This window comes from Schistocerca serialis, chromosome 2 (genome assembly GCF_023864345.2).
Source record: "Schistocerca serialis cubense isolate TAMUIC-IGC-003099 chromosome 2, iqSchSeri2.2, whole genome shotgun sequence".
Classification (NCBI taxonomy): domain Eukaryota; kingdom Metazoa; phylum Arthropoda; class Insecta; order Orthoptera; family Acrididae; genus Schistocerca; species Schistocerca serialis.
This window is the reverse complement of record NC_064639.1, coordinates 121,841,858-121,856,166: the sequence shown is the minus strand read 5'-3', so window position 1 is coordinate 121,856,166 and position 14,309 is coordinate 121,841,858. Positions and strand designations below refer to the sequence as shown.

The 14,309-nt window shown below is 37.1% G+C and overlaps 1 protein-coding gene across 1 annotated transcript in view; it reads left to right on the top strand.

Annotated features, from left to right (window-relative positions):
* LOC126456801 (kinesin-like protein KIF13A) overlaps positions 1–14,309 on the top strand; it is a 233,078-nt gene that overhangs the window by 83,951 nt on the left and 134,818 nt on the right. The window contains exons 6-11 of the mRNA XM_050092590.1: positions 2,085–2,297; positions 2,446–2,466; positions 6,770–6,860; positions 9,554–9,702; positions 12,340–12,586; positions 14,132–14,272. Coding sequence (XP_049948547.1) covers positions 2,085–2,297; positions 2,446–2,466; positions 6,770–6,860; positions 9,554–9,702; positions 12,340–12,586; positions 14,132–14,272 — 862 coding nt within the window. The remainder of the gene's footprint in view (positions 1–2,084; positions 2,298–2,445; positions 2,467–6,769; positions 6,861–9,553; positions 9,703–12,339; positions 12,587–14,131; positions 14,273–14,309) is intronic.

The window sequence follows — 14,309 nt, the reverse complement described above, 5'->3', positions numbered from 1 at the left end:
TGAAGTTTTAAATTCTATGTTTAAGAAATCATTCATCCAGGAGGCTCCACAGACAACCCATCATTTGACTCTCTTATGGAGGATATAGAAATAGGCATCCCTGACACAGAGAACAAATAAGTCACCATGTCTGGGTGGAATCACAGTTCAATTTTACAGTGTGTGCTCTTCACCATTCGCCACTTGCTTAGCCTCCAGTTGTTGCAAATCTCTTGGTCGGTGCAAAGTCACAAGTCACTGGAAAAAAGTGCAGTTAACTGCTGTATGTAAGAATGGTAAGAGAATGGGCCTGCAAAATTACAGACCAATATTTTTAACATTGGACTGACGCAGAATTCTTCAACATACTCTAAGTTTCAATATAATAAATTTCCTTGAGACAGAAAAGCTACCATCCATCATGGATTTAGAAAGCATCACTCATGCCAAATTCAACTTGCCCTTTTCTCGTGTGATTCTGCTTGACCCGAAGATGAAAGGCAGGAGACAGAGTCTATATTCTTAGATTTCCAGGAATTGTTTGACACAGTGCCCTGCTGCCAACTGCTAACAACGGGCTGAGCATGTATAATAGGTTGTTGGGTTGGGTTGTTTGGGGAAGAGACAACCAGCGAGGTCATCGATCTCATTGGATTAGGGAAGGATAGGGAAGGAAGTCAGCCGTGCCCTTCCAAAAGTGCCATCCCAGCATTTGCCTGAAGCGATTTAGGGAAATAATGAAAAACCTAAATCAGAATGGCCGGACACGGGATTGAACCGTCGTCCTCCCGAGTGAGAGTCCAGTGTGATAATAGGTTGTAAGGCATGTGAGTGGCTCAAAGATTTCTTAAGTAATGCAATCTAGTACATTGTCCTGGATGGTCAGTGTTCACCAGAGAGATCTTGTTCTCTGTACACACAAATGATCTAACAGACAGAGAGCAGCAATCTGCAATTCTTTGCTGACACTCTTGTTGTGTACGGGAAACTGTCATAATTGAGTGACTGTAAGATGATTCAGGATGACTTAGTCCAAATTTATACTTGGTATGATGAATGGCAGCATACTCTAAATATAGAAAACTGTAAGTTAATGCAAATGAGTTGGCAAAATAAACCTGTAATGTTCAAATGCATTATTAGTGCTTATTACTTTCGCATCAGTTAAATATCTAGGTGTAACATTGCATAATGATATGAGATGAAACAAACACCTAAGATTGGTGAGAAAGATGAATGGTTGATTTCAGTATTTTGGGAGAATTCTAGGAAAGCGAAACTTATCTCTAGAGGAGACCACATATAGAATGCCGAAGTGACCCACTCTTGAATCTTGCTGGAGTATTTGGGATCACCTCCAGTTCACATTAAAGGTAGACGTTGAAGCAGTTCAGAAGTATGCTGTTAGATTCATTACTGGTAGGTTCTATCAACACATGAATATTACGGAGTTGCTTTGTGAACTCAAATGGGAATCCGTAGAGGGAAGATGACCTTTTCAAGATAAACTATTGAGAAAATTTAGAGAACTGCAGAATGACTCTGTTGCCGCCAGCGTAGATTTCACTTAAGGACTTCAGAGACAAGATACGTGAAATAAGGACTTGCACAGAGCCATGTTTCCCATGCTCCATTTGTGAGTGGAACAGGAAAGGGAGTGGCTTGTACTGGTAAAAGGTGTCATCTACGATGTTGGCTTGTGGGGTATATATGTAGATGTAGATTAAGTATTGTAGAAATAAACACTGGAAGGAGTAAAGCTAAAAACTCACCATATAGTTGAAGCCAATTGACACTAAACAAGATTGAAAGTATTACTAAACTTTTGGACTATGTCCTCCTTCAGAGGTAAATAGTGGAGAATACACACATTCATACACTAATATCTGAATTGTCCTGACCATCTAATTTTACAGGGAAGGGTACAATTTAGTCTGTCAGGACAACATAGTCGTGTGTGTTTTGTGTTGCTTAGCTAATGCAATACAAAACATTGCTTTTTCCCTTTTGTAGCAGAAAGTTCGCTGCTTTAAAATTTAATCAAAATACAATAAATGTTTCAAAACAATGTTGAAATATATTTACATGATGTAACTACTTTGCAGGATAATTTGGGAGGCAATAGCAAAACTGTGATGGTAGCAACAGTATCACCTGCTGCTGATAACTATGAAGAAACGTTGTCAACATTAAGGTATGCTGACAGAGCAAAGCGAATTGTCAATCATGCTGTTGTGAATGAAGATCCCAATGCTCGAATCATAAGAGAGCTGAGGCAAGAAGTAGAAGCATTGAAAGAGATGCTGAAACATGCAACAGTAAGTTGAAATTATTTAATTATTTACGACAGTGTGTTATTTTCCATGTTGCTGATTTATTATTTAATGCATGCAATTTTTTATTAACTTATTACTACATGTCAACATTTGGTGATGCTGGTTTAATGTAAATTCTTTTCTTTTTCAGGGCTCCGAAGGTTTTAAAGATGTAAGTAAGGACTACATTTTAAGCCATACAGAAATGAGAACACATTTGTTTCTGTAATTTGAACTTTTATTATTAATAGTTTGTAAACAGTCAGAAGATACAGGTGAAAACTGCATTGTATTAATTTTAGTTTATGGGTTCACTAACCAATTTTTTGTGTTGGAGATTAAATGAAAATTATTAAGGAATGAGATACAGCAAGAGCTCCAACATGTGGGTGGATCACTCCTTGGGCTGTGGAGGAGATATACTGGTTAATGAATATGATTCTGCAACACTGCATGCCAAAAGCACCAATCTTTCATCATTAAATAATTTTTTGGGAACACTGAATATGTAATTGTATCACAAAGAACATTCTATAAACACTTTTTAGACTTGGCTAATATATACCCGTTTTTTATTAAAAATGGTATTGAAACAAAAGCCCCAATGCAAAAGTCAAAACATTTGAATGTAAGACATTATGAAAAGTATCATCTGTGAACATTGTCCAGAAAGTAAGTATCATGTCATTCTACTGTCACTGCAGCATTAGTGTCGCAGTTCTGCACATTCACACTTTGCCTTTACACTGACACCATTAGAAATGGATGGATTTTGTTGTGTTTACATTTGTTAGTGATCATTCAAAATACTTAAGAGCTCACCAAGTGTGAAGTGCGTTCTGTTGTACAGTTTTTGAATTAAACCAGCTGAAATTTATCATCAGTTTGTAGAGATTTATGTTGAAAATGTAATGACTGATGGAATGGTAAGAAAGTGGCTGAGAAAGTTCAGTCATGGATGAACCAGTGTTCATGATGAAGCATGGAGTGAGTGGCTTTCTGTTGTCAGTGATGATTTATTTGAGAAAATGAATGAGAAAAGTCATCAAAACAGATAGTTTAAAATAGGAAAGCTTTGTGATGAGTTTCCACAAATTTCAAAAACTGTTTTGCATGAGACTGTCACAAATTGCTTGAATATTCACAGATTGTGTTCCTCTTTGGATCCAAAAATCTTTACAGATATCCGCAAAATGAAGCGACTTGGCAGTGATTTACCATTTATTATCTGATACAGTGATGATGGGGATGAATTCTGAAACGAAATTGTGACCAGTGATGAAACTTGGATTTGTCATGGCACTCCAGACAAAACAATAGATGATGGAGTGGAGCCATTCATGATCCTCCAAAAAACAAAAATTCAGAACATTATCAGCTCAAAAAATCATGTGCACTGTGTTCTGGGACAGACAGGGCATTCTGCTTGTTGAGTTCCTTCCCAGAGGTGAAACTCAATGTTGTATGATACTGTGGGGTATTGAGAAAACTTTAGTGCGCAACTCAAAACAGAAGGTGTGAAATGCGCAGTCAAGAAATTGTGTTGCTTCCTGACAAAAAATGTCCCCAGTCTGCTTGTGTCACTCAAAATCTTGTTCAACAGTTCATTTGGGAGCAGTTCAATCACCTTTCATACAGGCCTTCTTACTCCCATTCGTTCTTGAACTTGAAGCATGATTTAGGAAGAAGACACTTTTACAGCAATGACGATACAAAAAATGCTGTTCAACAGTGGTTATCTTCAATGGTGGCATCTTTCTATGAAGAAGACATAGAAATGTTGGTTTCCTGCTATGACAGATGTCTGAACAGTGGTGGGGGCTATGTAAAAAATAGTTTAAGAAGTCCTATTTCCTGTAAAGATAAATTTTGGTTTGAAAAAGTGTTTTTATCAGTTTTTTTCCAAAACAGTACTTACTTTCCAGACATGCCTCATACAGTGTAACACACCACTGCCCTTGGGATTTCAGGTAAAAATGGTAGCAGAATCCTGCACAACCAGTAATGTCACCACCCTCTCTGTCTTTTCTCTGTCATAATAGTTGCTTGCAACTAAGAAGGTGACTGTAATGTTTTCTGCTCAGAGAGAGACATTATGCATTTCTTTGTCTCCAGTGTGCTCCCTGTCTCTGTTCTATGACTCAGACTTCAGTCATTGCCTACACTAGTAACTGACAACGCTGGCGTGAGTGCCCCATTGGCCCACTGTTTTTCTTCTGATTCTCCCTACAACTATTGAAATGCTTGGAAAACTATCACTGTCAGTTCTTAACATATTAGTACTCATGTTTGCCATATGCCACCCATAAGGAAAACTATTGGCTGAATACCCTCACCAAACCCAGACTAACATGATAAAGCATGCCAAGAGTTTGATGTGCACCAGAAGCACATGGAACAGTCTCACACGGTAGAATGATGCTATTGGCTGTAGCATCACATGGTAAACTGTGCATCGCCTTACCACACGCCTTCTTATGTGCACACCACTATAACAACACCAATGTAGCATTACATTTTAACAGTCATATATGCAGGCTGGTAAAGACTTTTTTTTGTCAGTAGTGAGGATAGGATTTTGGGTTCTGTTAATGGTTACTTTGGGAGATGTGGAAAGGTTTGATAGTGACAAACTCATTTAAAGATTTGATGAGAGAAACCTGCTCTTTGGTATTCAGGCGAGTAAATAGAATCTAGTACAGCGTAATAAGGTGTATCAAGAGGAATTCTGTTCTTGTTGTTTTGGATGGCAGGACTTTCATGATTACTACTTGCACATTGGCTCTGTTTGGTTAGTTTATGGAGAAAAACTAATCCATTGACTTATATAAGCTTATGTGCAAACAAGAAATGTCCTTGCGCGCACACACACACACACACACACACACACACACACACACACACACACACACACACACTCAGTTTCAAAGAAAATTTTTTTTAGAAGTCAGTTTAGTTTTAAAATGGTGAAATTTTTATTCCACATCAAACTGTATATACTACACCTGCTTTAATTGTGGGCAATAACATTGTTTTAGGCCAGAATTTAAAAAAAAAAAAATATATACCTGACTTCTCCCAATTATTTGAAAAATACACAATCCTCAATTCACTGTGTGCATAAATTACCTCTTCCTACTACCTGTTAGTACAAGAGGAAGAATAGCGTTTGTGAATCAATCAGTCAGAGTCCCATCCTCATTGAGAATATACTCTTTTGCATATATAATTCAGCATAATGCAAAAAATATACTGAATATTGAAACTGCAACCAAAAGTTGAAAAGAATTTACTTGAATATGAAATAAAAAGTGCACAAGAAAACTCTAAACTGAAGTATCTTCTGCAGCCACAGGCATTCAGGTGTGTGTAAAGATAAGTAGGCAAGAGTGCAAAGTGCAAATTTTGAATGTCCTTGTGCCAAAAGCCACAGTGAAAGATAAGTGAATGATGTTGTAATGTCTCCCTGTTCCTGTAATCCTAGAGTGTTATATGACATACACTATATCGTGGTTGAAAAAATCTCACGTGTGACCATTCATGATAAAATTTCAATAAAGTTTTATAGTTAATTAACTCCATCACTTACACCTATCCTGTGAAAATGGCACCATTGTTTTTATATGGACCAGTTTGTACTCTTCTGCAAAGAAAGGGAGTATAACAATGTAGAAACAGTGAGGTAATCATCAAATGACAGTGCTTTGTGAGTCACTAAAATGAGTAGAAGTAAAAAAGAGAGAAATATGAGTGAAATAAATAAAATAGAGTGAAAGTGGGAGCCCAGATAATGACAGAAAATACACAAAATGTGGTAATGGATGAGTGAACTGTGATCTGAGTGACAAGATATCCCTGAATTTTATCCTGAGTCTCATCAAGAGTTCATTCATCACAGTTCATTTCTTCGGATGAAGCTGATACTAAGACACAAGAACAATGAGTAGTTTATCAACACTGGACTGTGGTCAGTAAGTAATGAAAACAATTTTGTTGTTTTCAAAGTAATATCCTGCTTCTTCTCATGTTCACAAATTTAGTATATGAAGAATAAGGATCATGTTTCAAAAGTTTATTTATACAAGAATGTCTTTCATAGCTTTGTCTCTGTGCCTTTTAAGGTAAACAAATAATGTGGTAATATGTCTGACAGAGGACAGTACTTATGTAGTGTGAAAACTGAATGATTTATGAGCATTCTCTTTAGTCTTTGTGACTTAAAGATGCCATTTACTCTCAGAATCCAGTGGTTAATACACAGATTGGCATCTAGATCTCATATATGTTCTGTGTGTGTGTGTGTGTGTGTGTGTGTGTGTGTGTGTGTGTGTGTGTGTGTGTGTGCGCGCACACACCCCCACACTTGCGTGCATGAATTTTTGTCCAAAGGATGTTTGCCAGTGATAAATTGTGAATTGTTGAACCTGTTCATAAGGGTCTGCTATTACTGTCTTCTTCCCTTGTTTTTCTTGCAGCAAAGAATAAATCTGCATGAAAAACTAAGTGAAAGTGAGAAGCTTATGAAAGAAATGTCGCAGACGTGGGAGGAGAAACTACAGAAGACAGGTAATGTAATTTTTAGTTCTAAAAGGTTGTCTCTCGTAGCATAATAGCATCTGATGTGTAGTACTATTTGTGAGTTTTAATTTATATAACCAGCATTTAGCTCACATCATAATCATATGTATTGGTAATCCACACATGGAGCATTCCCTAGTTTGATCAAACAAAATTTCATCAAACTTTGTCAAAGGCAAGATTTTTTGCCAATCTTCCTTTGTTTGCAGTTCTTTGTCTGATCACCAGAGATCTGCTGCAATTCCTTGAGAATAATTACATAAGAGCTGTCTCATTGTGAAAATGTGCATATAGGTATAAACTAGGTTTTGTAATAGGAAACTGATAATTTTTTTAATTTTACTATTTATATTGCTGGTAATCAACCCTGGGTTGTACTGCCCAGTATTGGGCATTCCAGCTTTCATGGTGGGCATTAGGCAGTAGGGGATTTAAAAACATTTTCATTAGGTTTTCATAAAATTCCACATTGTAAATTTGATTTCAGAAAATATACTATTTGTATTGCCTGTGCATATGTCTAGTTTACATTACACAAGAGGGACTAAATGGCACTATAGAGCGAGTGCAAACAAAAGAGCCTCATTGCACAATATCTCATGCATCTCCCTGCACACCAACCAGCTGTAACAGATAAACAGAGTGTCTCATAAAATGAAATATCTTCATGGCAGTATTTGTTCATAGAATCTGTTGTAAACCATCAACACCCAATGTATTTGTTGCATCATAAAACATTATTCAGTGAGGTTATGATGCAAAATTGACTGCAAGAACATCTTTCTACAAAGCATCCAACTTATTAGGACAAGCCCACTGAATATTTTCTGGAAATGTATAAATATTTCAAAATAGTTCAACAACTGTTCAGCCCGCATCTCGTGGTCGTGCGGCAGCGTTCTCGCTTCCCACGCCCGGGTTCCCGGGTTCGATTCCCGGCGGGGTCAGGAATTTTCTCTGCCTCGTGATGGCTGGGTGTTGTGTGCTGTCCTTAGGTTAGTTAGGTTTAAGTAGTTCTAAGTTCTAGGGGACTTATGACCACAGCAGTTGAGTCCCATAGTGCTCAGAGCCATTTGAACCATTTGAACAACTGTTCAGTTGTTTAAGAAACAACACACAGTGAACGAACATGGATAATTGCAGATTATTACATTTCACAATTAATTGCAAAAGTGATAAAAACTGTAATATTGGAGAAACTCCTCAACAGTAATGCTTGAGGATGTACCTGAAATTTTAATAATGTTGCCTCTAAACGACAGCACAGTAAGCCAATGAACTGGAGAAATGGCACTTAATGGTGATAAAAGACTTGTAAGTACTCTTCAAAACTCTTCATTTTCCATGCAACTGCCAGTTTTTGCACAGAATAACGATTTATTGATGCCATATGTACATTATTGTGATGGGAATGGTGCATTGTGGGAAGAAATCTAACAAATTTCATTACTGATACAACAGAATTATTTGTGTTTAATGTGTGAAATCATACTTTAGAAAAAAAAATCCTTTCATAATGTATTTGCATGCATTAATGATGGAGCACTATCAATGGTAGGTTGCAGATGTGGATTTGTTGCTTATTGGTTGAAGAACTGTCAAGTGTTATATGCATTCATTGTGTGGTACGCAGACAACTTCTTGTACAAAAACATTCACGTGCAGGTTTATAATAGTTCAGGTCATAAAAAATAACAAATCCAGTTCAAAAATGATGGAATGTTTCTACAGCTTTGCCAGAGCAGCTAGTAAACAACTAAATAAATACAGCACATAGAATCAAAGACTTTTTCAAATGGTTTGCAAATGGGCAGTATCTGTAAGCATCCTGAGAATGGTGCATGTAAGGCATTTTTGCAAAATGTCTAAATAAACAACCATTTACACACAACACACAGATAAAAAATATAATTTTGACGTGTTCTCAAACTGCACGCATATGAAGATATCATATATCCAGTGTGTCATTAATTGGCTTTCAGTAACTGCACTGTTGTTGTGATCAGCTTTCTGTAATGCCCATTGAAGCATCATCATGTACACAAATGAGTCATAGTATGACAATTTACCATGTGAATGATCCCACCTAGTGACCAGCTTTCTGTAATGTCAATTGAAGCATCATCATGTACACAAATGAGTCATAATATGACAATTTGCCATGTGAATGATCCCACCTAGATTGCCTGACAACATCAACTTTCTCACAAAAGACAGAGTGCCATAGTCAAGTTGTTAGGAACAAGTATCATGGAAATCATGTTGGCTATTCAGAGGTTGCCAGTAATGGATTAAAAGTCATTTCACATGTGTACTACATTCACTAACATGAACATAAAGGCATGTCCATACCATGTAACAGAATAAGAATAAGAATAATCTGTGATTTTTTTAATGAAGAAAGGAACAATGTAATCTAACCTTCAGAGTGATGTTGGAAACTTCTGGGCAGAATGTAAATAACGGAAGGTGTAAAACCAGTGACTCTTCATATACTTGAGTAGCTGAATGAATGACAGGCATGTAGGTAAGATTGAAATCATCACTTAATCTGTGAATAGTGCCACACAGAATAACAATGGTTCAGGCTGCAGTGTTATGTTAGCGACAGTATTTAGATTATAAAAAGTTCTAATTATAGATTTTCAGAGCAGATAAATTGTAAAAACTCCTTTTTTCAGAACGCTTACAACAAGAGCGCCAGCAGGCATTAGAGAAAATGGGTATTAGCGTGCAAGCATCTGGTATCAAGGTGGAGAAAAACAAATATTACCTTGTAAACCTGAATGCTGATCCATCACTTAATGAATTGTTGGTTTACTACCTAAAGGTAAGGTAAAAACTTCTGAGGGAATCAAATTTATATATATCTTTCTTATACTGTATATTACAGAAGTGCTCCCTGTATGTAAACTGTCATTTGTGTAAAGAAATTACAGATGTCAGGATATTTTTTTGAGGTGAATATGAGAGTTATAACAATGAAAACAATTTTTGACAAAATAATGTAATTGGATTGATAGTGATGTAGATCTACTCACCATGTGGTGGCAGAATGCACACATAAAAGAAGCAAGCTTATGGAGCCAGTGGCTCCTCTTCAAGCAGAAGGGTTAATGAGGAAAGAAGTGGGGTGAAGGAAATGGACTAGAGAGGTCTAGGAAAGGAGTAGATTTTGGGAAAGTCACCCAGAACCACACTGGCTTCAAAAGCTTGCCTAATTATAACCTCCTTTTGTGTGTTTGTTCTGCTCCCTCTTGGTGAGTAGATTTTTTCTCTCTCCAATTATATTAAATATGAGAGTTAAATAACTAACCACTTCTGTTGTAAATAGTTTTATTGGATCAAAATTAGACCAGTTTTGAGCAATTATAAGCACATCTTAAGGTTTGATTGATTGGCGACTCCATAGTGTCCTGTGCACTACGACCAGATAATGAGTATACTTGAAAAGAGAGACAGCATTGGTCGTATATTTTTATTATCGCAAAATCGATTTTCTGTCACTGAGTGACCATCTTCAGTGCTGTATTATATAACTTAAATTAGTAAGCACTGGTGTCTATAAGCTTACGGCAATCACATAGACTCAAGTTTTGCACCTGAGTCTTCCACAGGGATATGATCCCTGTGGCAAAGAGTTGGAAGTGAGAGGGCTGTAGGGATGAACTAGAATTTTATGGAGGTTGGGTGGGCAACAGAACACCAATTTAGGAGGGGTGGGAAGGCTTTTAGGTAGGATGTCCCTAATTCCAGGGGCACGATGACAGATATCAAAGTCACGATGAATGATGTGGTTCAGTTGTTCCAGTCCAAGGTGATACCATCACAGGAACTATGCCTGACTGTTGTGAAACTGCTGAGGCTCTCACTCTGATGCGAAGAGGATGGCCTCTGAGCATCTGACTGGCTAGGTTACATCATGATGACATGGAAATGGTGCGTGCTGTGTTGGCGCCCTGTGCATCTGAAGGTTACATTTATCCTCACTAACCAATGATGTTTCCAGTGTGATGACTGATACCTGATGGTATGTCATTTGAAGTCTTTCTTTATGTAGTGCACACTTCAATGCATGGTCCAGTGCATAGCTGGTGTTATTACTGAAGTTGTTATCACATTGTCTAACTTCACTGCTTCCCTGATCATAGTGTCCCAATAGTTCAGAGTGTGTCAGAATTCTCATATATTCAAACAAAATATTGTTTTTATTTCTTAGACTGTGCTTGACCACTGCTGATTTTTCAAAATTTCTGTACTTTAGATGATATCAATGTTCAACACATCAGTTGGCAGTAGTTCATATGGACTGCCCCATTTAAATGCTGTCACACTCACAAAGAATATTATAAGTCCCTGGTATTCACAGGCCAACATAATCTTTAAGAATTCACTAATTTTCTTTGGTTTTCCTGAGTGGTTGGAAAATCCGTCTTCATTTTTGCATGACAGAATGGAAGCTGCACTATTTATTTATTCTCCTGTCTTATGCAAATATCTTCATGTCTTGATTTCCTCAAGAGAGTTGACTTAATGCAACAGACTGAATACCTGTTCTTTCTGAGCTCCGTCATCAGATTATTCAAAGAGTCCTAGTCAGAAAAAGACCTGACTGTGTATTAGGATATTCAGCATAGTTCTCTTCTGAGCTGGATAATGCAAGTTAGGCCCATAGAGATTCAGATTTGTATACACAGAATGGCTGATTTGTCCACCTGTTTTTTGTTCGATGACACATTTAAGAAAGAGAATTTCTCATCCTTCTCCATCTCCACAGTAGAGCCTATGGTCACATGATGTACAAACTTTGCTACTGCTAATCCACAGCACAAAAAAACCTCCACCATATCAGATCTACATTTCTTCAACAAATCCTGAGCATCTTTGACTGTCTACTACTCTAAATATTGTGAAGGTTGTGCCCCACTGCTCGTAAGTATTAAAAGAAAAGACAATTCACATAAAAGAAGTTATAATAAATTCAGCCAGATGGATGAGTGGATTTAAAAGTGTAGGTTTCATTCCTCACTCCCACATCAGGTATCATAAGACAGTATCACAAGGCATTTAAAACATCTTGCATAGTTATATAAAACATATGGTGTCAAATAGTGTAAAATCCAGCATAACTCACTGTTGCCAACTAGTCAAATATGTTACAATGTCTGCAGTAAAATGTACCAACATTTTGTCCACTATTTTATTAACATAGTCGTGACCTATCCTCATATAAATAATGTACTTTTATGAAAGCTGACATTCGATAATATCTTACAGTAGTTACGTGAATGCTCTTTGAAAAAACCTTGCTTATGCTTAATAATCCACTTTTCATTGTTGCCATAAAGGAAGAAATGAGAAGCATGTAACTTGAAGCTACTGCAACTATTGTAGAACATTGTCTTATAAATTAAAATTGTTTTCATAAATACATTCAACAGAAATGTGTGATATGTTTTCTCTTTAGGAACGTACCCTTGTTGGGGGTCGAGATGCCCCATCAGAACAAGATATACAGCTGTCAGGTTTAGGTATACAGCCAGAGCACTGTGTGATTACAATTGAAGATGGTGGTCTTTTTATGGAGCCCATTAATAACGCCCGCTCATATGTCAACGGTTACCCTGTAACTGAAAAAACACCTCTTCATCATGGAGACAGAATACTGTGGGGCAATCACCATTTTTTCAGGGTCAATTGTCCGAAGTCTTCAGGTGTGTATTACAGAATTGTATAATGAGTAAATACTATAGTTTTATCAATACGAGTTTTGTCGATTATAGATTAAGAGGTATGTAGAGACAGTTTATATATAATCTTTTTTCTGATTTTGTGTGGTGATAGTTAAATTTTCATGTTATGAACATTTGTGTTATTATCTGTATAAACAAAAATGTAGAAGTTTGTTTGTCAAAAATGATAAATTTTCAAATGCTCTTCACTAATTTCTTGGGAAGTTTGACACAATGTTGTAGTCAAATATGAGTGTTTGTTTGTACCTTTTTAAAAAAATATATAAATATGTGAATAAACATGTAATATATGAAGAGGAAACCTTATTACCAAAAATCTTGAAAATTTTCTTAACTGAATTACTTCAAAGTTTTACACAATACTCAAATGAATATGACTTTGCAATAATGACAAAGATGGCTAAAGTTCAGTTGGGGGGGGGGGGGGGGGGATGGAGATGAACAGAGGGGATGGAGGAAATGAACATAAAAAATGGAAAGGAAGAGATGGACAGAGAGAGGGCCCAGGAGGAGATGGAGAGAGAGGGGGAGGAAAAGATGGAAATAGAAAGAGGGAAGGTGATGGACAGAGAGATAAGAAGAAAGAGAGAGCAGGAGGAAATGGAGGGAGAGGGGGAGGAGGTAGAGGAGGAGGAGGAGGAGGAGGAGGAGGTGGTGATATTTGGTTTGTGGGGCAGTCAACTGCATGGTTATCAGTATCCATACAAATTCCCAATCTTTTCACTGTCCAGTCTCACCACTTTCCCAAATGGTGATGAAATGATGTGGACAACACAAACACCCAGTCCCCGGGCCGAGAAAATTCTCAACCTGGCTGGAATGGAACCTGGGACTCTGTGTTCCAGAGGGAGGAGAAAGAGAAGATGGGAGAAGAAAGTGGGAGGAGGTAATGAACAGAGAGAGGGATGAGGAGGAGACAGACAAAGAGAGGAGGGATAGATGGATAAAGAGAAGGGGAGGAGGCGGAGGAGGACAGAAAAAGTACAGAGAAGGAGATTAGGACATATATCCAGTTCCCATATATATATTAAATGTGTGCTTTCTTTTTTTCTTTCTTTTCCATTAACCAACTGAGCCACATAAATGTGTTGCCAATAACAGCTAGTCATTATTATTATTATTATTATTATTATTATTATTATTAACTACTACTACTACTGTTACGATCATCATCCACACCAGAACTTTGTCCTTTAGTCCTTGTTCAGTTCCTCATTGGTTCTGTCTATTATTATTATTATTATTATTATTAATTATCATTAATTTTAACAAAGCCAAACTCTAGTCATAAAGTATTTGAAGGACTGGGTAACTCATGAATACCCTTCTACATATATGCTGTGAAAGGGAGGTGGAGGGAGGGGGTAGAAGCACAGGTTTGCATTGAAGTTTGAAATAGTTTTCGATGTATATTTGTGTGCACATCACTTAATTCTCTGGTAACATTATTAACAAACTTATCATCCAAGTTAGTATTAAATCTCACATTTGTCCTTTTATTTATAGCCATGTCGGAACCACAGACACCTGCACAAACAATTGACTACAACTTTGCAAGAGAGGAACTTATGCTGAATGAACTGAGTAATGATCCTATACAGACCGCCATTGCAAGATTAGAAAAGCAGCATGAGGAGGACAAGCAAGGTAAATGTTAATATTTTTCTTGTATGTGACAATAGCT